This window comes from Scyliorhinus canicula, chromosome 11 (assembly GCF_902713615.1).
Source record: "Scyliorhinus canicula chromosome 11, sScyCan1.1, whole genome shotgun sequence".
Lineage (NCBI taxonomy): Eukaryota > Metazoa > Chordata > Chondrichthyes > Carcharhiniformes > Scyliorhinidae > Scyliorhinus > Scyliorhinus canicula.
This window is the reverse complement of record NC_052156.1, coordinates 41,192,098-41,218,199: the sequence shown is the minus strand read 5'-3', so window position 1 is coordinate 41,218,199 and position 26,102 is coordinate 41,192,098. Positions and strand designations below refer to the sequence as shown.

The window sequence follows — 26,102 nt, the reverse complement described above, 5'->3', positions numbered from 1 at the left end:
AGTGAGGAGAGCGGCGGAGACACAGTGAGAGCGAGGAGAGCAGCGGGGACACAGTGAGAGCGAGGAGAGCGGCGGGGACACAGTGAGAGCTAGGAGAGCGGCGGGGACAGAGTGAGAGCGAGGAGAGTGGCGGGGACACAGTGAGAGCGAGGAGTGCGGCGGGGACACAGTGAGAGCGAGGAGAGCGGCGGGGACACAGTGAGAGCGAGGAGAGCGGCGGGGACACAGTGAGAGCGAGGAGAGCGGCGGAGACACAGTGAGAGCGAGGAGAGCGGCGGAGACACAGTGAGAGCGAGGAGAGCGGCGGGGACATAGTGAGAGCGAGGAGTGTGGCGGGGACATAGTGAGAGCGAGGAGAACGAGAAGCCAACAACTCCATCAGTTCAAATTTGACCTTCTCAAGAGTCCAGAATGCCAGCAGCCCCCCCCCCCTCTCCAGGGAACAGGGTAGAGAAGTTGATCTCCACCCTAACAGGATCCGTCTTTGGGCGCTCAATGAGGCGAAGGCTACAACATCTCCCTCCGCACCTGATTCCAACCCCGGCTGGTCTGACACCCTGAATATGGCTTCCCGAGGGCCCTGGTCCAGTTTTACATGCACCACTTTAGAGATTGCCCTAAAAACCTCCTTCCAGTAATCCTCCAGCTTTGGACAGGACCAAAACATATGAATGTGGTTTGCGGGGGCCCCTCAAAACCTTTACACACATCTTCTACCCCCTCAAAGAGCCGGTTCATCCTCGCCCTCGTGAGGTGTGCTCTGTATACCACCTTCAGCTGTATCAGCTGCAACCTCGCACATGAGGTGGAGACGTTCACCCTCCGGAGCACCTCACCCAGAACCCCTCCTCCTTACCCTCTCCCAACTCTTCCTCCGACTTTGCCTTGATCCCTTCCAGTGGTGCCTTCTCTTCTTCCAAAATAGCCCCATTAACCGCTGACACTACCCCCTTCTCCAGTCCCCCTGTCATCAGCACCTCCTCCAGCAATGTGGACATTGGCTCTACTGGGAAGCTCTGTATCTCCTTGCTGGCAAAACCTCGAGCCTGCATGTATCTAAATATTTCCCCCTGCTCCAGCCTATACTTCGCTCCCAGCTCCTTCAATCCTGCAAACCAAACCCCAAGAAACAAATCTTTTAGTGTCCTAATTCCTTTCTCCTCCCATCTCCGAAAATTTCCATCCCACTTCCCTGGCTCAAATCTATGGTTCCCCAAAATCGGCATTTCCCTTGACCCTGCCCCCAACCCGAAGTGCTGGCGAAACTGCCTCCAAATTCTCAACGAAGCTGTTACTACCGAACTCCCTGAATACCTCCCCTGGACCGTCGGGACTGGAGCTGTTGCTAGCTCCTTCAATCCCGATCCCCTAAACAAACTCTCCTCCATCCTGACCCATTGGGAGTCAACCCCTCTGACCCAGCTCCGCACCTTCTCCACATTCGCCGCCCAGTAATAATACATCAGGTTCAGAAGACCAAACCCCCTGCCTGCCTTCCCCTCTGTACAGCACCTTTCTCACTCTGGCCACCTTCCCTCCCCATATGAACGAGGTAATCATCCCTTCAATCTCTCTAAAAAATGCTTTTGGCAGGAAAATCAGCAGGCATTTAAAAATAAACAGGAATCGCGGGAACATGTTCATTTTAACCGCCTGTACCCGACCCGCCAGTGACAGAGGGAGACCATCCCACCTTGCTAGATCAGCTTTCATTCCCCACATCAAACTAGAAATGTTGTACCTACGGAGCCCACCCCCTCCCAATCCCGAGCAACCTGCACCCAAGGTATATGTAAAGTGAATGGAATGGCAGCCCCCCCTCACCCCTGCCCTCACCCCCGGCCGAGACACAAAATATTCACTCTTGTCTAGATTTAAATTCTACCCCAAGAAAGACCCAAACACTCAAAGTAGCTCCAATATTCCCCCTATTGACACACTCGATTCCGACACATATGATGTACCATCAATTGAACGCGAGACGAGTTGCTGTACAAAAGTATGGCTTTAATAAGCTAGATGTTAGCCCTGCGGTCGACTACAATAAATGGACGACCGCCGGGCATTCTGGGTATTTATTCTTCGCTCTGGAGGCGGGGTTAACTCAGCCTCTCGACCAATCGGGGAGGTGTCACATGACTGGTCTCAACCAATCGGTCGAGAGGCACATGACCGACCAGGGCCAATGGTAAGCCGGTGGCAGGCAGCTGTGTTAATCATACCACCACATTCAACCCTTGCAGAGAAAGAAGCCGGGGGGCGGGGGGGGTTGGGGGGGGGAGAGAGAACTGGTGGTATGAGTAGTAGCGAGAGAAGGAAAAAAAAATGTATCCTCGGCTTCCCACTGGCCCAGACATTTAACAACAGTACATAGTGTCCATACAAGGTCCATGGTGGTGTTGAAAGTTAAATAGACTCGATCAGCCTTTTGGTTGCCCGTGACGTCCTGGCAGACCGCCGCAGTGGAGTTGGTGACGCTGGTTCAGCCAATGGTGGTGGTACCGCTGATGTCCTGGAGTCCGGGAGCGATGGTCCTTGAACTGTCTCCGTCACCCGGGCTGGTGGTGGAGACGCCATGGATGGGGGAGGGGTGGCCTGGGTGGGGCGCTGGGAGAAAAAGAACAGGGGGGGGTCTGTGGTGAAGGGGGGGGGGGGGGCGCACGCCAGCGGGTGCCAGGTCCCGGAGGGAGACCGTGTCCTGCCGACCGTCGGGGTACTCCACATACGCATACTGCGGGTTAGCGTGGAGTAACTGGACTTGTTGCACCAACGGGTCGGACTTGTGCACCCGCACATGCTTCCGGAGCAAAATGGGTCCGGGGGCGGCCAGCCACGTCGGGAGAGGGGATCCGGAGGACGACTTTCTGGGGAAAACAAGAAGACGTTCATGAGGTGTCTGATTTGTTGTGGTACAGAGGAGTGAGCGGATAGAATGTAGGGCATGGGGGATAACCTCTTGCCATCGGGAAATAGGGAGATCTCTGGACCGGAGGGCCAGTAGTATGGTCTTCCAGATGGTGCCATTCTCCCGCTCGACCTGTCCGTTACCCCGGGGGTTATAGCTGGTCGTCCTGCTAGAGGCAATGCCCCTGTTGAGCAGGAATTGACGCAGCTCGTCGCTCATAAATGAGGACCCCCGATCGCTATGTATGTATGCGGGGTAGCCGAACAGGGAGAAGATGGAGAGGAGGGCCTTAATGACGGTCGATGTGGTCATGTCGGGGCAGGGAATGGCGAAGGGGAAGCGGGAGTATTCGTCGATTACCATCAGGAAGTAAATGTTGCGGTTGCTAGAGGGAAGGGGCCCCTTGAAGTCAATGCTGAGACGTTCGAAGGGGCGGGATGCTTTGATCAGATGCGCGCGCTCGGGGCGGTAGAAGTGCGGTTTGCACTCTGCGCAGATGTGGCAGTCACGGGTTACTGTCCTGACTTCCTCGATGGAGAAGGGCAGGTTGCGGGCCTTAATGAAATGGTGTAGGCGGGTCACCCCTGGATGGCAGAGGTCCGTGTGGAGGGAGCGGAGGCGGTATATCTGCGCGCTGGCGCAGGTACCGCGGGACAGGGCGTCAGGAGGCTCATTGAGCTTCCCAGGACGATACAAGATCTCATAGTTGTACCTGGACAACTCGATCCGCCACCGTAAGATCTTGTCATTCTTAATCTTGCCCCTCTGTGCATTATCAAACATGAAGGCCACTGACCGTTGGTCTGTGAGGAGGGTAAACTTCCTGCCGGCCAAATAGTGCCTCCAATGTCGCACAGCTTCGACTATGGCCTGGGCTTCCTTTTCCACAGAGGAGTGGTGGAGTTCGGAAGCCTGGAAGGTTCATGAGAAGAAGGCCACGCGTCTGCCCGCTTGGTTCAGGGTGGCCGCCAGAGCTACTTCTGATGCGTCGCTCTCGACCTGGAAGGGGATGGACTCGTCGATGGCGCGCATCGTGGCCTTTGCGATGTCCGCTTTGATGCAGCTAAAGGCCTGGCAGGCCTCCGACGATGGCGGGAAATCGTGGACTGAATGAGGGGACGGACCTTGTCGGCGTAATTGGGAACCCATTGGGCGTAGTAAGCGAAGAAACCCAGGCAGCGTTTGAGGGATTTGAGGGTATTGGGGAGAGGGAGTTCCATCAGGGGGCGCATGTTCGGGGTCCGGGCCTATCACTCCGTTACGCACTACATAGCCGAGGATGGCTAGATGGTCGGTGCTAAACACGCACTTATCCTTATTGTAAGTGAGGTTAAGGAGTTTTGCGGTTTGGAGAAATTTTCGGAGGTTGGTGTCATGGTCCTGCTGCTCGTGGCCGCAGAGGGTGACGTTATCGAGATACGGGAAGGTAGCCCGTAATCCGTACTTGTCGACCATTCGGTCCATCTCCCGTTGGAAGACCGAGACCCCATTTGTGACACCGAATGGAATCCTGAGGAAGTGGTAGAGGCGCCCATCAGCCTCGAACGCGGTGTACTTGCGGTCACTCGCGCGGATGGGGAGCTGGTGATAGGCAGACTTGAGGTCCACAGTGGAGAAGACTTTGTATTTCGCGATGTCGTTTACCATGGCGGAAATACGGGGGAGAGGATACGCGTCCAGTTGCGTAAACCGGTTGATGGTCTGGCTGTAGTCGATGACCATCCGGCTTTTCTCCCCAGTCCGGACCACCAGCACTTGGGCTCGCCAGGGACTGTTGCTGGCCTCGATGACCCCTTCCTTCAGCAACCTCTGGACCTCGGACCTGATGAAGGTCCGGTCCTGGGCGCTGTACCGTCTGCTCCGGGTCGCGACGGGTTTGCAATCGGGGGTGAGATTAGCAAACAAGGAGGGAGGGTCCACTTTGAGGAACGCGAGGCTGCAGACAGTGAGGGGGGGTATAGGGCCGCCGAATTGGAAGGTCAAGCTCTGCAGGTTGCACTGGAAGTCCAGTTCTAGGCGTGCCGGTGCGCAAAGGTCAGGGAGGACAAGGAGTTTATAATTTTTAAAAACCTTCCCTTGGACCGTGAGGTCCGCGATGCAGCAGCCAGTGATGCGAACCTGAGGCTAACCCGATATTGTGTTTTACAGGATGGACAGGGAGCGCGCAGCGTCTTACCGTGGCAGGGTGAAAGAAGCTTTCCGTGCTCCCGGAGTCCAGCAGGCAGCCCGTCTCGTGGCCGTTGAGGTGGATCAGAGTCGTTGTTTTGGCGAGCGTGCGTGGCCGTGACTGGTCGAGTTGAATGGCCGCGAGCCGTGGAGAAGATCCATCGTCGTAGTCGTCGTCGGCCAAGTAGGTGCTGGCCGGACCTCGTGTGCCAGTCCAGGATGGCGGCGCCCAGGACCCGCACGTGGAGTCGGGGCCCCAAGATGGCGGCACCCAGGACCCACACGTGGAGTCGGCGCCCCAAGATGGCGGCGCCCAGGACCCGCACGTGGAGTTGGGGCCCCAAGATGGCGGCGCCCAGGACCCGCACGTGGAGTCGGGGCCCCAAGATGGCAGCACCCAGGACCCACACGTGGCGTCCGGGCCCCAAGATGGCGGCGCCCGCAGGACCCTCGTGGTTGCTGGGGGCGGGGTTAGTGGTGCCGGTGGGCCGATCGGAGCGGCTGAGAGCGGGGGCAGAGAGGCGCGCAGGCCGAGCGCAGGGGCCCGGGGGCGGGGGGGGGGGAGAGATTAGCTCGGAACGCTGGAAGGTTCCGGAAGGGCCCGGGGGAGGAGGAGAGGCGCGCAGGCCGGGCGCAGGGGCCCTGGGGAGGGGGGGGGAGAGTTTGGAGCGGTGTACTGGAAGTGCCCGAAAAGGCCCGGGGGGGGGGGGGGGATCCCCGGTTGCTGCGTCTTCCCGCAGCTCTTACAAAGGGCTGAGCGGGCCGGGCAGCGCGGGAGGGGGTGTTTTGCGAACCCACAGAAATAGCAGCGGGGCCCCGCGGACTTGTCGGGGCGTCCCGCGGCGCAGGCCTGAGGGGGGTCGCGAGCGGCGGATGCCGGTGGGGAAGCGTGCCAGGAGGCCCAGGGCGCAGCAGTGCGGCTGGGGACATAGGCGCGGGCGTTTAAGTCGGCGACCTCCAGGGAGGTGGAGAGAGTCCGTGCCTCAGTTAGGCTGAGGTCGTCTTTTTCCAGCATCCGCTGGCAGATAGCGGCAGACTGCATCCCAGCCACGTAAGCATCTCTGATCAAAAGTTCCATGTGCTCCGTGGCTGAAACTTGGAGGCAGGCGCAATTCCTCCCCAGGACAGCGAGGGCCTGGTAAAATTCGTCTAAGGACTCACCGGGGAGCTGTTGTCTGGTAGTCAGCAGATGTCGGGCGAACACTCTGTTTACCGGCTTAAGAAATTGTCCTTTCAGCTTATCCATGGCCGCGTCGTAATCTTTTTCCTTCGCTATCATCGCGTAGGCCGCCATGCCCATGCTGGAGTGGAGAATATGAAGCTTCTGTGCCATGGTGGGGGGGCTGCTTGCGGATGCCAGGTAACCATCGAAACACGCCAGCCAATGTTTGAAGAATTCCGATGCATTCTGAGTTTGCAGGCTGATGCGGAGGCATTCGGGCTTGATCCGGAGCTCCATCTTCAAAATTCTAGCTTATTAAATTGATGTACCGTCCATTGAATGCAAGACGAGTTGCTGTACAAAAGTATGGCTTTAATAAGCTAGATGTTAGCCCTGCGGTCGACTACAGTAAATGGACGACCGCAGGGCGTACTGGGTATTTATACCCCGCCCTGGAGGCGGGGTTAACTCAGCCTCTCGACCAATTGGGGAGCCGTCACATGACTGGTCTCAACCAATCGGTCAAGAGGCACATGACCGACCAGGGCCAATGGTAAACCGGTGTTCTGCACCAATGGCAGGCAGCTATGTTAATCATACCACCACAACATATAACAGCAAGTTATCGGCATTTCAGGACACCCTATGCTCTATCCACACCCCCCCCCCCCCCCCCCCCCGCACTATCTCTTTTACCTACAAACTTCTTAACGCAATGGCCAATGACTCAATCGTAAATGCAGGGGATATAGGAAATCCCTGCCTAGTCCCATGGTGGAGAGGAAAATATTCCGAGCTGATGTTATTTGTTCAGACAGTCGCCCTTGGCTACTTATATAATAGCTTTGCCCAGTCCACAAATCTTTGTCCAATTCCAAACCGCTCCAGAACTGCCATCAAGTATCCCACAACCACCTCTGTTTCCTTCCCCACCGCCGGCACCGTAACCATGGTCAATACCCTCCTAATGTTCGAAAATAATTGCCTCCCTCTCACAAACCCCGTCTGATCTCCACCTACCACCTTCGGGAGACACTCCTCTAGCCTACCTGCCAGTACCTTTGCCAATATCTTTGCGTCCTTGTTTAAAAGTGATATGGGCCTATATGACCCACACTCCATTGGATCCTTATCTTTCTTAAGTAACAGGGAAATCGATGCCTGCCCCAAAGTTTGTGGCAACACCCCCTTCCCTATCGCCTCGTCAAACATCCCCACCAACAGTGGTACCGGCTTATCTTTGAATTTTTTATAATATTCCACCGGAAACCCACCGGCTCTGCCACCTTCCCCGACTGCATCCTCCCAATCGCATCTTTTATCTCCTGCTCCACTGTCGCCTCTTCTAATGTAGCCCTGTCCCCCTCCCCTAACCTCGGGTAACTTTCTGCATATTTTACACTGGTACAGGTATAAAACAAGGAAGACTAGACTTTCAAATTGTGTCAACTCCATTACTTGGAATTCCTAATGCGACTGCGTATGAAAATATTATAAGTTGAGTTTAGAACGGCAGACAAAAAAGATACACGCTGAACATTAAAAACCGCCGTATTGGGAACTATCCAATGCCAAACACTAAAGGAAGTTCTTCTAGTGAAGAGTAGAAAACATTAAAACTAGAATTACTATGGTTGTGAATTTATTAATGCTAACTTGAAAACGTTAAAATCTCAAAGCCAAACTTTCTCTGCATACAGATAGGTGATCAGGAAGCCTTTCTGTTAAAATAAATTTGTTTTATTCACACTAGTGACAATGAGCAGAGCAATGTGTCATACCCCCCTTTTTAAAATAATAACCATTGCAATTTACCACCTGTTACAGCATAGCGGTTGATAATACAGTAGTTGATTTTTTATTGTATTTGAATTGTAGGTTTTTATTTCTAACTAAGTTTTAATTTCTTTGCAGCTTCTCACCCCAGTATGTGGGAGCGGAAGACCCTGAAGGGTGAAACCCCTCTCTTTTTGGCAGTCCAGTTGAATCTAATAGATAATGTGCAGTATTTACTTGTGAAAGACAGCAATCCCAATACCAAGGATGAAGAGGGCAATTCTGCTTTAATAATCGGTACATCTCTTTAAATCTGTGCTACTTACCTTTATCAAAGATAAGGGGCGAGATTCTCCGCACTCCCGACGGTGCGGAGAATAGCGGGGCTCGTAAAATTTTACGGCCACGCTGTTCCGACGCCCTCCCGCTATTCTCCCCCCCCCACGCCCAACTCCCGACATGAATCGCTGCCGCCGTTTTTTTACGGCCGGCAGCGATTCACAGCTGATAGATGGGCCGAGTTCCCAGCCCTTTACGGCTGTTTTTACGAACGGCAAACACACCTGGTCTGGCCGTTCGTAAAAACGGCCGTAAACACTCGCATTTTATAACCATGGCACCGATTGGCACGGCAGTACCACGGCCGTGCCAAGGGTGCCATGGGCCCGCGATCGGTGCCCACCGATCGCGGGCAGCGGGCCCGATGCCCGCGCACTATTTCTCCTTCCGCCGCCCCGCAGTATCCATTCGCGGGGCGGCTGAGGGGCATCCCGGCCCGCGCATGCGCGGGTTTCGCGCAAATACGCGATGACGTCATCCGCGCATGCGCGGGTTGGAGTCTTCCAATCCGCGCATGCGCGGCTGACGTCATATGACGCGTCAGCCGGCGCAAACTCAGGCAAGCGGGCTTAACGAAATTCGTTAAGCCCGTGATGCCGGAGCTTACGGCGTCGGGCTGCTAGCCCCGACCGGGGACCAGAATCGGTTCCCGGTCGGGAAGGGGGGGGCTGGCGTCAAACCCGCCCGGGTTTGACGCCAGCCTTACGATTTCTCCCGTTTTGGGAGAATCGCGCCCAAGGAGTGAAATCTGAATCAACTTAGTTATTTTACAATCTACCTACCTACTTGCCTGATTTAATGTTAGTATCATGAGAAATAAATATTTGTTGCTCCTCTGGGTTATCATATTTTCCAATCCTCAATGATTATAGAATAGTACAGCAAAATGGAGGCCAGCCATTCCTTCGAGTCTGTGCCTTCATCTTCTTCAGTCTTAGATTTCATTTTGTTTTTATCTTATTTTGCACCCATCTTTCCAACGACATTTACACCCAGGCTTGATCATTTCATTTTGATCATATTGATATAAAAGATGCCATGACTATATTTGAAGGAAAGCAGGGAGCTGTGCCAGTCCTATTGCCCACCGGAAACAGATTATTAAAGGATCTAAGACTTGATAAATCAAACAGAAGATTTCTGGTTACCAGGGGAAGTTTTCTACATTTGTCAGAATCAATAATCAGCATATTGTTAATCTTGTTTATATGTTAGTTGAATTCTGAATGTCGCGAAGCCAATGAAACCCACCTTCTTCTTTCAAAGCTATAAGAAATGGAACTCTTGATGTTACCTCGCTGTTGTTACGTTTTGGGGCAGCCGTGAATTTGGAATGCAATAATAAGAGGACAGCCCTGCACGAGGCTGCCAAACTGGGTAGGAAAGACTTAGTGGATCTACTGATTCACGCTGGAGCCATTATAGACCCTAGAAGTGCGTTTGGACTCACTCCACTAGCTCTTGCTGCACAGAATGGACATACGGAAGTGGTGAAATGTTTACTCCAAAAAGGTAATGCATGGTTTGTGTGGCTTCTAACCTACTGATTAGGGAGCACCCATAGTTGTTGCTACATGGTTGAAGCAATGTTTGATGGTTAAAACCCAAAGCAGAGTGACGCACTGTCAGTTGAGGCCTAACAGGATGATGCAAGGCCGCAGCATCTTGCTTGATCCTAACTGAGATACAAACCCAAATTTCAGTGCACCATCAATGATTAGAACGCATGAATTGCTGAATAGGAAAAGACCAAGGTCCATCTACTGTTCTGGCAGTCACATGATACAAAATGAATGGAGTGGCTGAACAATCAGAGCCCTCAATCTCTACCAATTAATCTACATCAGAACCAGACATGGTAGACCTTCCTATTCGGCCCAAGCATGTCACCCTTGCCATGTGTTATAAAGTTGCTGAATACAACATGAATAAAACACCACAGGATACCTCTTGATCCATTGTGCCTGTGTCAGCTTTTTGAAAGAGCTATCCATATGTCGCATTCCTTACTTCTTCCATTGCAATTTATTTAACTTCAGGTATTTACAATTTATGGCTCAAATTACTCCTCAACCCAATATCAACAAAAGAAAATCTAATTTACATTGAATAAATACATTCTATCGACTTCCACCACCTCCCTCAGGAACTGGTTCCACAGGCTGACCACTCGCTCACTGAAATGCTGGGTGGAATCTTGTGGAGATGACAGACCTGAGCTGCTGGCTAGAGAGCTGGCAAGACTTCCACATCGCCTCTTTTTGGGAAGACCCGTCTCACCTTGTGCTATTCAGGCACTTGACAGGCCAGCGGACGCCTTCGCCTGAGACCCCAGGGGTGTGGGTCCAGCTCACTGAGTGCTGCTGGCAAATCAGAGGCTGGCAGCTCCACAGTGCACAGCAGCCCACCAAGGAGAGGATGGTTGCTGCTACTACACTCACCGCAGCCTTGAACTGAAAGTGGATCCAGGCATAGCTTTTTTTTAAATGTTTTTTATTGAGTTTTCATATTTTATATCCAACAAATTACAAATTATTAGAAAAAAAATACACGCAAAAATTAACATGTATATTTACAGGTAAGCATCTTCATAATAACAACTGTGGCCGCCCCCTTTAGCCGGCATACATATTTTACATTCCCCAATATGGCCGAGGCACATGTTTATAGGCATTTATTTGCAGTTTGGTTTTGGGCCTTAGCTTGCCATCAAACCTCCATAACGAACCCGTAGCCCCCCCCGGCTACCTTCCCCCGATTCCCGTCCATTTTCCCCTGATTCTCCGAGGGTCAGACGACGGCTTCCACAGAACGTGGGAGCCATTCATGCAATTGTTCCGGGACCTGTTTGTGGCCAACGAACAAGATCCAGGCATAGCTGAGTGACTGCAGAGTCATAAGGTGGGGGTTGCAGGGAAGGGGGTGAGGTGGTTAGCAGTAAGGTCAGGGGGTGGCTTTCACTAGTAAGTTAGTAGTAAGAAGGAAACTCAAGCAGACTGGTGGAATGAATTACCAGGGAGATTGTTGAAGCAGACAAGTACAGTAGGCTTTAAAAAAGAGATTGATGGGTGTGGCAAGCAAGCAGGTTGCTAGCGTTGATCTATGAAAGGTGACCAGCTTAATTGCCTGTTGACTTTTTTTTAACCTGTAATTGTTGTTTTAGAACACAGGAACAGGAGGAGCTAGTTTCATCATTCAATTAGATCATGACTGGTCTGTATCTCAGTTCTATTTTTATTCTCTTTTGGTCCATTTCTCTTGACACATTTTCCTAATAGAAATCTGACGATCTTTGTCTTAAAATATTGAATTTATCCGACATCAACCCCACTTCGGTGAGAGATTTTCACTTTTTCACTATCTGTGATGTGAAATATACGTCCTGATTCACTCCTGAAGGGCCAAGTTTTTGTTTTCAGATTTCTTTTATTCTAGATTCCCGCAGGGCAGCACGGTGGCACAGTGGTTAGCATTGCTGCCTACGGCGCTGAGGACCCGGGTTCGAATCCCGGCCCTGGGACACTGTCTGTGTCTCCCCGTGTCTGCGTGGGTTTCGCCCCCACAACCCAAAGATGTGCAGGTTAGGTGGATTGGCTACTCTAAATTGCCCCTTAATTGGAAAAAAATAATTGGGTACTCTAAATTTATTTATTTTTTAAATAGAAAAAAAAAATTCTAGATTCCCGCATCAGAGAAAATAGCTTCCCTGTATTCTGGTCGACTGATTTTTTCTTATTTGAAATGCCTCAGTTAGACCACTCCTCAATCTGCTAAGTTAAGAGACTATGAAACAAGTTTATGAAATTTATTCTTTAACTTTATTCTTAGTTTCTAGTCATCTGCTATCAAAAAAAATCCAATTTGACTTCCTTGGATCCAAAGCAGATGATATCACGCTGCCCAATATTGAAATCCGTCTGCCATATTTTTGTCTATAAACTGAATCTGTTTATGTCCCTTCATAACTTCATGCTCCCATCTACACAACTTACTGTTCCCTCTAATTTAATAATTGCAAGTTTGGATGTATACGTTTCTATTCTTTAATTCACATCATCGATATATGTGATGAAAAGCTGAGGTAAGGATCCCTGTAATGGCCCTTGGAGAACACAGCTTGCCCCATCGGGGAGCATGGTAGCATAGTGGTTAGCACAGTTGCTTCACAGTACCAGGGTCTCAGGTCCGATTCCCAGCTTGAGTCACTGTCTGTGCGGAGTCTGCACGTTCTCCCCATGTCTGCGTGGGTTTCCACCGGGTGCTCCGATTTCCTTCCACAATCCAAAGATGTGCAGGTTAGGTGGGTTGGCCATGCTAAATTGCCCTTAGTGTCCAAAAAGGTTCAGTAGTGTTGCTGGGTTATGGGGATGGGGGTGGAGGTGTGGGCTTGGAGGAGGGGGTTGCTCTTTCCAAGGGCTGGTGCAGACTCAATGGGCCAAATGGCCTCTTTCTGCACTGTCAATTCTATGATTCATTGCACCAAGTGCAATCCCTTTATCCCTTTTCTCTATCTCCTATCTATCAACCAATTATCAAACCATGTCCCAAGGTTACATGTGCTCTTATGTTCACTCATAGGCTTCAGAACTAATAAAGTGTCCATCTGTTGTTATTTTTGGCACATCCATTATTAGAGCATATTTTATTCTGCATTTGTTTGTCTAAGTTTATTTGTAGAACCTATCAGATACATAAATAGGGAAAATAAGTTTAGAGACTTAATAGGTTTGGAATTGTATATATTTTAATATGGGGCAAATCACTGTTTAAAAATAACTGGGGTCTTATTTTATAATAAAGTGCCCAGTGAAGTGATAAGGGAATGCATCATGGAAGCTGATTTTATTCCCTCATCAGAATATTCACCAGGCGATCTTTTCGTTTAATATTGTTTCTCCTTCCAGTCTGTCTCCCAAACAGTCTGCTGTTGAAAGGCTATGCAAATGTGACTTTCGAGCAGAAAGATCCTTGGTCTGTGCTCAGCTGCCTGGTCAACACATGTGTCACAATTGGCTTTTTCGACTTTACAACATCAAATCTTCTTATGATACCAAATCGTGTTTAGTGCTAAATTTTCGGAATTTTTTGCTGCAAACTCTTGGGCCTGTTCAGACTCATTCCACATTATTCTGTTACAGCTGAGAAAAGGGAGGACACGCTTGATCTAACTCAGAGTTGAATCCAAACCAAGCTTAAGTATATAAGAGTGGGCATCATACCCACGTCCCATCCAACTTCACCCTACTACCTACCTTAAACTAAACTGTCTCTCTTCCACAGGAGCCAATGTCTTGTCTCAAGCTTCTGATGGTCTGTCTGTGTTATTTGAGGCTGCTAAAGTTGCAAACTCAGAATGCCTGGCACTCCTGTTGGAACATGGGGCTGATGCCAATGTTCCCAAAATCTCTGGTCACCTGCCCATTCACAGGGCATCTTACAGAGGGCACTATCAGTAAGTCTGAGGAAAATATATTGGGCAGAGCATAGCTACAATTGTGATTTTGTTTTTGCATTTTGAATAAAAACCTCACGAGAAATTGTAATACCATGTTTTGAAAATGTTTGTTAATGTTAAAATACGGTGACTGACTGTAGGTCAGTGATTAATAGTGGAGTTGGCCCCCCTGCCCCCAATCCAACTATCCACCCCCCCATCTTGACCACACATTCCCCTGACTCATCCAGCATCTCACCCCAACCCACACACTCATTGCCTACCTACCCACTCACCCATCCACCCAACATTCCCCCCACCCACTCACCCATCCACTCAACACCCCCATCCACCCAACACCCCCATCCATTCAGCACCCCCCATCCACCCAACACCCCCATCCACCAACACCCCCCATCCACCCAACACCCCCCACTCACTCCCCCATCCACCCAACACCCCCATCCACTCAACACCCCCCATCCACTCAACACCTCCCATCCACCCAACACCCCCCATCCACCCAACACCCCCCATCCACCCAACACCCCCACCCACCAACACCCCCATCCACTCAACACCCCCCATCCACCCAACACCCCCCATCCACCCAACACCCCCATCCACCAACACCCCCATCCACCCAACACCCCCCACTCACTCCCCCATCCACCCAACACCCCCATCCACTCAACACCCCCCATCCACTCAACACCTCCCATCCACCCAACACCCCCCATCCACCCAACACCCCCCATCCACCCAACACCCCCATCCCCTCAACACCCCTGTCCACCCAACAACCCCCATCCACCCAACACCCCCCATCCACCCAACACCCCCATCCACCCAACACCCCCATCCACCCAACACCCCCATCCAGTCACCCATCCACCCAACACTCCCATCCACCCAACACTCCCCCATCTACTCACCCATCCACCCAACACCCCCATCCATTCAACACCCCCCATCCATCCAACACCCCCATCCACCAACACTCCCATCCACCCAACACCCCCATCCACCAACACCCCCATCCACCCAACACCCCCCATCCACTCAACACCCCCCATCCACCCAACACCCCCCATCGACCCAACACCCCCATCCCCTCAACACCCCTGTCCACCCAACAACCCCCATCCACCCAACACCCCCCATCCACCCAACACCCCCATCCATCCAACACCCCCATCCACCAACACCCCCATCCACCCAACACCCCCATCCACCAACACCCCATCCAGCCAACACCCCCATCCACTCAACACCCACCCCCCATCCACTCAACACCTCCCATCCACCCAACACCCCCCATCCACCCAACACCCCCATCTACCCAACACCCCCATCCCCTCAACACCCCCATCCACCCAACAACCCCCCATCCACCCAACACCCCCATCCACCAACACCCCCATCCAGTCACCCATCCACCCAACACTCCCATCCACCCAACACTCCCCCATCCACTCACCCATCCACCCAACACCCCCCACCCACTCACCCATCCACCCAATACCCCCACCCCCTCACCCATCCACCTAACACCTGCATCCACTCAACAGCCCCCATCCACCCAACACCCCCACCCACTCACCCATCCACTTAACATCCCCCATACAATTAACATCCCCTCACCCACTCACCCATTCTCTCAACATTGCCCCCCCCCCCCACCCAACCCATCCACTCACTCACCAATGCACTAAATCCCTTTGCACCTTTACAATGTTACCTGGTGCTGTAAAAGTGGGGCATGGCCTTTCCGCTGCTCCATTGTTCTCTGTGGATGGAATGGTAGCAGCTGTGACAGGATGACCCAGCTGCAAGCACGGAAAAAGATAGGGCTGTAATAACCCCACAGCCAGCGGTGATCACCCCAGCATCGCCACTGACTGGAAAATCTGACTCAAAGGTCAATGACCTTTCATCAGAACTTTACCTGTGGCGTGGTGCTCCACAAGGAGTCCCAGCTGGGAACAATTTATTTTGTAAAATAGAAACAGAAGGTGTTGAAAAAACCCAGCAGACTTGGCGGCATTTGTGGAGAGAGAAACTGAGTTAATGATTTGAGTCCGTATGACTGCTAAAGAGAGGGAGAAATGTAATGGATTATATGCTGTTTAAGAGGGGATGGAACAACAGTGTGAAGGCATAAAGTAAAGATAGAAAAGTATGTCAGTAGGTGAACAAAGGTCAATGCTCATTGAAAGTAAAACTGACAAACAAGTGATGGATGGCGCAATGGCAGGGGTGGGGCCCGTTTGCATTAGGACAAAAACATTTTTGGTTTTCAAAAAAAGAGAAAAGTCACAAAGTTGTTGAACTCAATGTTGAGTCCTGAGGGCTGTAAGGTGCTGTGGTAGTCACCACCGACGTATATATTGTATATAGCGGATGTCGATGTAGTTACTTTATGATAAGGCCCTGTACTACAGGTACCGGGGTAGTTCCCTGCCTGCTGGGTCTGCCCAGTAGGCGGAGTATAAATATGTGTGCTCCCCATACAGCAGCCATTTCACCAGCTGCTGTAGGAGGCCGCACATCTTAGTGTAATAAAGCCTCGATTGCATCCAACTCTCGTCTTTGTGTAATTGATCGTGCATCAGGTGCCCAATTGGAAGAGGAGGTGCTGATTCTCCAGTTTGCATTGGGTTTCACTGGAACATTGTAGCAGACCAAGAACGGACATGTGGGCATGACAGCAAGATGCTGAGTTGAAATGGCGAGTGACAGGAAGGTTAGGGTCATGCTTGTAGTTGAGCAAAGATATTCCACAAAGCGGTCACCCAGTCTGCATTTAGTCTCCTCAGTGTAGTCTGCATTGGGAGCAGTGAATACATTAGACCAGATTGAAGGAGATGCAAGTGAAATGCTGCCTCACCTGAAAGAAGTGTTTGGGGCCTTGGGCTATGAGGAGGAAGGAGGTAAAGAGGCAAGTGTTGCACCGTCTGCAATTGCAGGAGAAGGTGTCATGGGGATGAGGTGATGGATGGAGCGGACCCTGTGGAATTCTGACAGTGGGGATGAGCGGAAGATGTGTTTTGTGCTGTTTCTCTCTCTACAGATGCTGCCAGACCTGTTGAGTATTTCTAACACCTTCTGTTTTTAGTTTAGGTTTCCATCATCCGCAATATTTTGCTTTCATTTTATGTTGTTTTGTACCTTCACACTTTCTTTCCCCTTTGGGGAATAGTGGAGAAGTTTTGGAAGGATCAACAGGCTGATTTATCAGTCTGTTGAACCACATCATAGACATTCCTTCCGTGGTCAAAAAGCCCCGGGTTGTCTTTTGCACCCAGAGTCTCTGGCTCCAAGGTAGGGGCAGGGGCGCTATTTACTGAACCACAAGATTTCTACAACTGGGAACTGGCAAAGCACCTTATCATCAGCCATTGTCAGAGCTCCATTCAAAAACCATGCAAAACATGTCACCTACATGCTTCTAAATAAAATAATCATTCTTAAATAGTTAGGAATATCTGTCTAGGACCCATTTTTAAATGGGAGATATTATTGATATTATTGTCACACTTGCACATCCTGTGTTAATCTTCCAGGTCAAGTGGCACAGTTAGAAAACATACCCTCGGAGTAGCCCGATAACCTGGACAATGCCAGGTGTAAGCATTTATGAGATAGGAAAGTAATAATGGCATCATTCCAACTTTTGCATTTCAGCAGAGTTTCCTGCTGTTGCTTATCCCTGTTTGCATTTCCACTACATTGCATCAGCTGATGGCTGGAAGTGGAATTGGCAAATTCTGCAGTAGCTTGCAAGCCCCGTGATGTGTTCAGACTCCATCACCACCCTGGCAAGAGAAGTCAGATCATGTCTAACTATAGCTGACAGTGAGAGAACAGTGCACGTGCTGTGAGCTGCAGCTTTATAACACTGGGAGCCTGAAGTCGGTGGGCTTATGTAAACAAAACCGAATAAGGGAACTTCCGTTCAGCTTCAGTGTTCACTTTAATATGAAATAAAAGCACAAATTGCTGGAAATTACAATTTGCTGCTCAACATTTGTGGTTAAAAAATGAACAGGTGTGCAGTGGTTAGCACTGCTGCCTCAAGGCTCCGAGGATCTGGGTTCGATCCCGGCCCCGGGTCACTGTCCGTGTGGAGTTTGCACATTCTCCCCGTGTCTGCGTGGGTCTCACCCCCACAACCCAGAGATGTGTATGGTAGGTGGTTTGGCCACGCTAAATAGCCCCTTAATTGGAAAAAAAAGAATTGGATACTCTAAATTTATTCTAAAATAATGAACAGGTAGATGATTAAATTGCAGACCCTTTGCCTGAAGGATACAAATCTGAAATATTAATTTAATCTGTCTCCTTTTTTAGTACCAGTGGATCCACTGTGTATTTCTGGAATTTTATTTTTATTTCCAATTTCGGTGAATTGCAGCTTTTCTCAATTACTAAAATGTATTATTGCCTGGTTTACCATAGATCAGTGAAGCAGTTAATTCCAGTGACGGATTACTCTGCTATTAAGGAGAGTGGGATAAGTCCAGTGCATTCTGCAGCAGCAGGTGGCCAGTATGAATGCCTCAAGTTGCTTCTGCAGTTCCACTTTGATGTCAATTTCATGCTCAGTCCCAGGCTTCGCAGAGGTTATGATGACCACAGAAAATCTGCTCTCTATTTTGCCGTGTCAAATAATGATGTCTTCTCCGCCCGCCTCCTCCTGAAGGCTGGAGCCTTCCCCAATCAAGATCCCATCAACTGTCTCCAGCTCGCTCTGAGACTGGGCAACTATGAACTCATAAACCTGCTTCTTCGCCATGGAGCAAATGTAAATTACTATTGCAGAGTGAACACAACTCACTTCCCGTCTGCGCTGCAGTATGCATTAAATGATGAAGTTATGTTGCGGATGTTATTCAGTTACGAGTACGACATCCATCGCTGCTTCGATTGTCCACATGAAAACAAAATTCATCCACTGTATTCCTCTGAAGGATGGACACCTTCAGTCATTAAAGACAACATGGTAGGTACCGGATTAGTCTGCATATTCCATTCAATGTCAGGGTAACTGGGCACTTTACAATGGCTTTGAAACCCCTGGCCAATCACTATTAGAATCACAGAATCATAGAATTTGCAGTGCAGCAGGAGGCCATTCGGAAAGGTCACCCTACCTAAACCCACACCTCCACCCTATCCCCGTAACGCAGTAACCCCACCTAATCTTTTTGAACACTAAGGGCAAGTTAGCATGACCATTCCACCTAACCTGCACATCTTTGGACTGTGGGAGGAAACCAGAGCACCTGGAGGAAACCCACGCAGACAAGGGGCGAATGTGCAGACTCCACACTGACAATGACCCAAGCCGGAAATCAAACCTGGGACCCTGTGAACCAACTGTGCTAACCACTGTACCACCATGACGCCCTTGATTGAGTTTTTTGAGGAGGTGACAAAGATGATTGATGAGGGGAAGGTGGCAGATGTTGTTTACATGGACTTCAGTAAAGCCTTTGACAAGATGCCATATGGCAGACTGGTACAAAAGGTGAAGACACACGGGATCAGAGGGGAAGTGGTAAGATGGATATAGAACTGGTTCGGTCACAGAAGGCAAAGGGTAGCAGTAGAAGGGTGTTTTTCTGAATGGAAGGTTGTGACTAGTGGTGTTCCACAGGGATCTGTGCTGGGGCCTCTGTTGTTTGTAATATATATAAATGATTTGGAGGAAAATGTAGCCAGTCTGATTAGTAATTTTGCAGATGGCACCAAGGTTGGTGGAGCGGCAAATAGTGTTGAGGATTGTCAGAAGATACAGCAGGACATAAATAGATTGGAGACTTGGGCAGAGAAATGGCAAATGGAGTTTTATCCGAACAAATGTGAGATAATGCATTTTGGTAGGTCTAACATAGAGGGGATAAATACCGTAAACGGCAAAACTCTTAGGAATATAGAAAGTCAGAGAGATCTGGGTGTACATGTCCACAGATCTTTGAAGGTGGCAACACAAGTGGACAAGGTAGTTAAGAAAGCATACGGAATGCTTGCCTTCATTGGACAGGGCATCGAGTATAAAATCTGGCAAGTTGCAGTTGTGTAGAACCTTGGTAAGGCCGCACTTGGAATATTGCGCATGATTCTGGTCACCACACTACCAGAAGAATGTGGAGGTTTTGGAGAGGGTGCAGAGGAGGTTTAACCAGGATGTTGCCTGGTATGGAGGGTGTTAGCTATGTGGAGAGGCTGAATATACTCGGACCGTTTTTATTAGAAAGACGGAGGTTTCCATATTTGCCAACATACTGCAGTCATTAGCGTTAATCTTTATTAAAGTAAACCAGGTGACTCTTTCTGATGAATGCACATGTTCAGTTGAACAAAGGAACCGGGAACCTTCTAATCAGCTACAAATCCCATGCACATAGTCCTGACTTTCCAGTTTGCCAACTGAGGAGTTGGTATCTTCTTTCTTTCCATTTGTTTGTTTGGTACGATGGATTCTGTCCACATGTTGAATAGACATTCTAAGCACCCATTGAAGTAAATGGACTATGGCGGTCAGCACCTTACGAGTTGAGAACTGTCCTGCTTCAGGTGCGTGGTGGCTGACTAGTGGGATACAATGGTTCCTCCAAAAATTGGCAACAGGTGGTAGGACCAGTTGAGTTGGGCTTATCACTCAGAACTACTGTCTCCTGTGTTGTGTTAACACTCTGCAGTTAAACTGGAATGTCCTCTCCAGGGTGTAACCTGGGCAAAATCTATGGACTGGGCTGCCCAAATGTCAGGGTTGTCCTCCTGACTTCCCTAGTTGAGTCCAAAGAAATGTCAAGAATTGTGTTTGGCACCAGCTTTGTTGAAGGAGTTACTGGAAAACTGACATGTTTGGACATTAGTTAAGGGCAGCACAATGGCACAGTGGTTAGAACTGTTGCCTCATGGTGCTGAGGACCAGGGTTCGATCCTGGCCCCCGGTCACTGTCCATGTGGGATTTGCACCACGACAACCCAAAAATGTGCAAGATAGGTAGATTGGCCTCGCTAAATTGCCCCTTAGTTGGGAACAAATATTTTCTAAGTTTTTTAAATTAAAATTTAGAGTATCCAGGGCAGCACGGTGGCCTAGTGGTTAGCACAGCTGCCTCACGGTGCTGAGGTCCCAGGTTCCCATGCAAACATGGGGAGAATGTGCAAACTCCACATGGACAGTGACCCAGAGCCGGGATCGAACTTGGATCTTTGGCACTGTGAGGCAGCAATGCTAACCACTGCATCACCATGCTGCCCAGGGTTTTCTAAATTTATTAAAAAGAAATGTTTGGACATCAGTCTGCCTCTGGGCTCCATTCCAGATTTTTGCCAGTCTTTATCCCTTAGCCTTTTGACACATGAGTTATCCGCAAGGTAATGGGGCTATTTGGCTGGGAGTATGGTTCATTTGTAAAAAGCATGTCCACGTGCCAGTGTCCAAGGTCAAACTTTCTCTGAAGCCTGAGGCCACGAGGGACTCTTATCTTATTTTCTTACCTACCTTCCAGAAGTTCTGCTTTTTAATCCGGATACTTTGTGCACCCATAGCCACAAAGTGAGTACATGTATTGATGAAGTTTTGAACTCCAGATTCTGGGTTAATTTAGTTGATCTCAGACGAAAAGGCAAGTCATTTCCATGGCTTTGGACAAGTAGGGGAAGATCTTTCAGGACTTTCACATCTGCTTGTCCTGATGTAACCTCTGCTGGAAAGTGTGTGTGGGCACACGAGGGGAGGACAGGATGCAACTTCCTCTGCATAACTGACCTGCCGCCTGCTGTTTCCCACTCAGTCTCTTGTCTGATGAATCAACACTGCTCAGTGCTGAAACTGTGTCAAAAGTGGAAAGATTTAATTCTTCAGCACCAAAATATTTTAACTTGAAACACAGAAATTCACCAAAATGGTAATGAATTACTGGACTGCTGAGGTACAAAATAGATTCCTGGACACAAACCTCTGGAGAAGTACCCTGGTCCACTGATCTGAATATTCCAACAACCATACCTCACTCAAGCAAATGTTTACTCTATGGGAATTCAGCTTCAGCCTTTGCTTTTTTGTTGTAATTTGAAAAGATGATAACAATCCATTGACTTCTTTGAAAACAGTTAAGATGTCAGCAGTGGGAGAGGGGTACAAAGGAGATAGGGGAGCCGAGGAGCTGGAGGAATGGGGGGGGGGGGGGTGTTAGGTATTTTAGTTGTTTTCATTATTTGCATCCCTCTTTGCTTGTTTTGTTTTATGGCTGTGTTTCATATATATATATATAAATGCCTCAATAAAATATGCTTCAAAAAGAGGAAGGAAACAGTCCATGACACAAAATTTATACAAATATTCTTTAATCTTTTGAATTTTTATTTCAGTTTTGTGACGTAATTACATTAAACTGGTTAAAGCACCTGTCTGGGAAAGTGGTCCGTGTGATGTTGGATTATGTGGCTTATGTTCGTTTCTGCTCTAAACTAAAAGCCACACTTAAACAACAAAGTGAATGGCCAGAGATCACACATATCTTGAGTAAGTTCCTGATCATTTGGTCTCAATGTCTTTGGTGATCAGTAATGAATATTAGAATTGCCAGGACACATTAAGGGTTTGTTTCTACTGTGAACCTAGTGTTTCAAAATACCAAAATTGCAGTATAAACTTCAACATTGAACCCAACCCCTCAGGTGTCAAACCTGTTTTAACATGTTCATTGGAGCCCCTTGGGATTTAAATCTCCTTAAAATTAATTTAGAATGCGGATGTTTGCACCCAAGTTCTGAATAATGTTACAATCTCAGTGGGGACCAGAAACTTTAAAAAAATAAATTAAAACTCAGTTATTAACTGAAAAAAATTATGCCACAAGATTTCCCAATTTAAACAACTATAACACTATTTCATAAACACATATACTTTAAACCCCCAAATCACAACAGACCACTTAAGTTCTACTTTTATTATTATCCAAGAGTTCCTCTGTACTTTCTAGGATCTTGCGGGTTACTTCACTTCACCTGGGACCAAATCAAGGTGTGCTACAGCTCTCAGGAAGTCACTTTTATTCTCCTCCGTGTTCCCACTATTCTTGAAGCATGATATTTCTTGGGGTCCTTTAACTAGTACCCGGCTAGGTGACCCACCAATGGTCCAGAGTATCGTATGTTGGGCAGATTTGTAAATGTGTTTTGAAAAGTTGGAGGAAAACTAGAACCCTTGGGGAGTCTGTTCTACATCCTCCAAATGTTATGCCGATTGCATAACAACGGAGCCATAAACACATCAAGAGCACAACACTTATATCTTGACAAGTAGACCAATATAACAACATGGATAATAACCTGGACTATAAGAAAAACGCCAAATGGCTACCTAATATATTCACACCCCCCACCAAACATCCTACCAGGTTCAGGTGTCATGGTACGACAAATAACTTCCTTGATAAAATACAAAAGATACCATAATGTTCCCGCAGGAAGTTCCTGATTGGTGGGTGATGTCCAGAACCAAGGGTCACATCTGAGGATACGGGGCAGACCATTTAGGACAGAGAGGAGGAGAAATTTCTTCACCCAGAAGTTCCACAGGCTGTGGAACTCATTCCCACAGAAAGTGGTTGAGGCCAAAACATTGTGGGCAGGATTCTCCAAACTGCCAGACCCGTTTTCTGGCACGGCGTGCCCCTGCCAGCAGGATACTTCATTCCGGCAGCCAGCCAATGGGGTTTCCCATTGTGGCCAACCCCACACCAACGGGAAATCAGCGGGCGTGAGTGCGCTGCCGGCAAAGTGGAGGATCTTGCCAACGGACAATCTTGTCTTGAATGTTTTCAAGAAGCAGTTAGATATAGCGCTTATGGTAAAGGGGATCCAAGGATATGGGGAAAGGCAGGATTAGGCTATTGAGTTGGATGATCAACCATGATCATAACGAATGGCGGGACAGAGTGGAAGGACAAAATGGCCTCCTCCTGCTCCTATTTTCTATGTTTCTGCAACTCTTTCTTTTTTAAAAAAACTTAAGAGTCCCCAATTCATTTTTTTCATTAAAGGGCAAATTCTAGCATGGCCAATGCACGTAGTCTGCATATCTTTGCGGTGTGGAGGCCAAACCCATGCAAACATGGGGAGAATGTGCAAACTCCACACAGACAGTGACCCAGAGCCAGGATCGAACCTGGGTCTTCAGTGCCGCGAGGCAGCAGTGCTAACCACTGGCCCACCATGCTGCCCTAACTGTCTCTTTTCAAAGCATCACCACGAATTCAAGGCAGCACACCACCACCTTCTCATGAGCAATTAGGGAGTGGCAAGAAATACTAGCCTAGCCAGCAATGCCCATATCCTGTGAACAAATACATTTTAATAAAGGCCAACCTGAACAATGTTACTGACCATCTCCATGGTAGATGCTGGCTCAATATGAAGAAAAGTGGGGACAAACTCTTTCGGAGAGATTGTGTTGCCAAAAATCTCTGATGCAAATACAACCATTTTTAGATGTAGGAAAAGTATAAATGACTACAGCTGCAGACTCAAGTAGAGCCCTCCTGTAGCTGTGGTGCAATTGAGGATGTTGCCAGTTTGGAATGGCTGCTGAATACACACTAGTCTGCAGTGAGGTTATTTCAGACTCCAAAATACTGCATCTACTGATTGGTTAACACATGTATGATGGGCCTAAGCTCTTTTGACATAGTTTAACTTCTAAGCAATCTTAATAGACAACCAAAGTTTTTTGTTATTAAAAAGTCAGCATTTAAACAATTATGAACAACAATGTGAAAGCAATGCAAAGCTATTTGTATAGATTAATGCTTTTGCTTCCACAGCATTCACAAATTAGGTGCCCCTCTTAATTTGGTACACGCATCATAAAGGCACCATTTAAATGTGCTGAAGAATTTGCTGGGGTGTTGTAGAAATCTGCCCAAATTTGTATCTTTCTGATTTCGATGTTACAAATGTAGTAAATGCTAAATTCTGGTATTTCCCGAAGCATTTTGTCTTTTGATACATCTAAGTTACATGAAACTTTGTGTGTCGAGATTTGTGGAAAGTGATGTGAACTAATTAACACTCTTTAAAAAAATTAATTCATAATCTCTTAAGTAGGTGCACATTTATGATTATTCCCTCATTAATTCCAGAAAACCCACGTTGTTTGAAGCATCTGTGCAGGCTGAAGATCAGAAAATGCATGGGCCGGATGAGGTTGAGGTGTCCGGTATTTATGACCTTCCTGTCATTGCCCATGCGTCTTAAAGAATATATTCGCTTTAAAGAATACAACCTTTATGATGGGCAAGAAACTTGATACATATCTGATAATCCATTTTTACATTTTAAAGATATCTTCATAGATCTGGATAATTCATAGATCGGTGCTGTGCAATATTTAATAAGTGAAGATTACCATTTAACTTGATCTATCCATTAAATCAAGATACATAAATCACAATATAGATGAATCATTTCACTACCATTACTTTCATTATTTTTGAATTTAAAGAAATTAAATGGGCCTGTTGTTTCAATGTGCTGTCATTGTCACTGAATTATTTTGCTGAGGAGCACCAATGTCTAGAATGAAAGCAGTAAGAAGTCTTACAACACCAGTTGTCTTAAACACGTGTTTGAAACAAACCTGTTGGACTTTAACCTGGTGTTGTAAGACTTCTTACTGTGCCGACCCCAGTCCAACGCCGGCATCTCCACATCATAGAATGAAAGCAGGGAGGGGAAGAATTAAAATAAATGAGGTACATTATCAAACTGTTGGAGTCAACTGTCATTGAAAGTTCACTAAAGCACTGGCTTACCCGGCTTATTATGACAGATGTATTTTTGGTGACTTAATTGTGTAAAGTTTAAACAAATACTTAGGCAGAGTGGTTCTTGAATAAATGTTTAATATCAACAAACAAATGAAACAAACTGCTCTTTCCAGTATTTAACTTTGTTTTTAGGGTTTATTATTCATTGAACATCAACCGATGTACATATATTTCCATTTTTTAAGTAAAAGCAAGTACAATATCATTAATCAAAATATATTGGTACAGGAGTGTAACAGTTTGAATAGTTTTAAACAAATTGATTAATGTATCTTTAGTCATAAAAATATTGTAAATAATACACCAAACGCTTGTTAGACACAGGTAGGATCCTCTGGTAGCGGGATCCTCCGCTTCACCAGCTGGACACCAATGCCCACAAGTTTCTCGATGATGTGGGGTGGCCACAATGGAAACCCCATTGGCCGGCTATGGGAACGGACTGGCGGGACAGAGAAGCCCGCTCAGTAT

General features: G+C 48.2%; 1 protein-coding gene across 3 annotated transcripts in view; it reads left to right on the top strand.

The window, feature by feature from the left end:
* LOC119974027 (dynein heavy chain 12, axonemal-like) overlaps positions 1 to 25,331 on the top strand; it is a 63,165-nt gene extending 37,834 nt beyond the window's left edge. For all 3 annotated transcript variants that reach the window (XM_038812829.1, XM_038812827.1, XM_038812828.1), the window contains 6 exons: positions 8,148 to 8,306; positions 9,615 to 9,860; positions 13,629 to 13,800; positions 18,244 to 18,787; positions 22,171 to 22,324; positions 24,945 to 25,331. In XM_038812829.1, the coding sequence (XP_038668757.1) occupies positions 8,148 to 8,306; positions 9,615 to 9,860; positions 13,629 to 13,800; positions 18,244 to 18,787; positions 22,171 to 22,324; positions 24,945 to 25,111 (1,442 nt within the window). In that variant the 3' untranslated portion in view covers positions 25,112 to 25,331. The remainder of the gene's footprint in view (positions 1 to 8,147; positions 8,307 to 9,614; positions 9,861 to 13,628; positions 13,801 to 18,243; positions 18,788 to 22,170; positions 22,325 to 24,944) is intronic.
* The last annotated feature ends 771 nt before the right edge of the window (positions 25,332 to 26,102 follow it).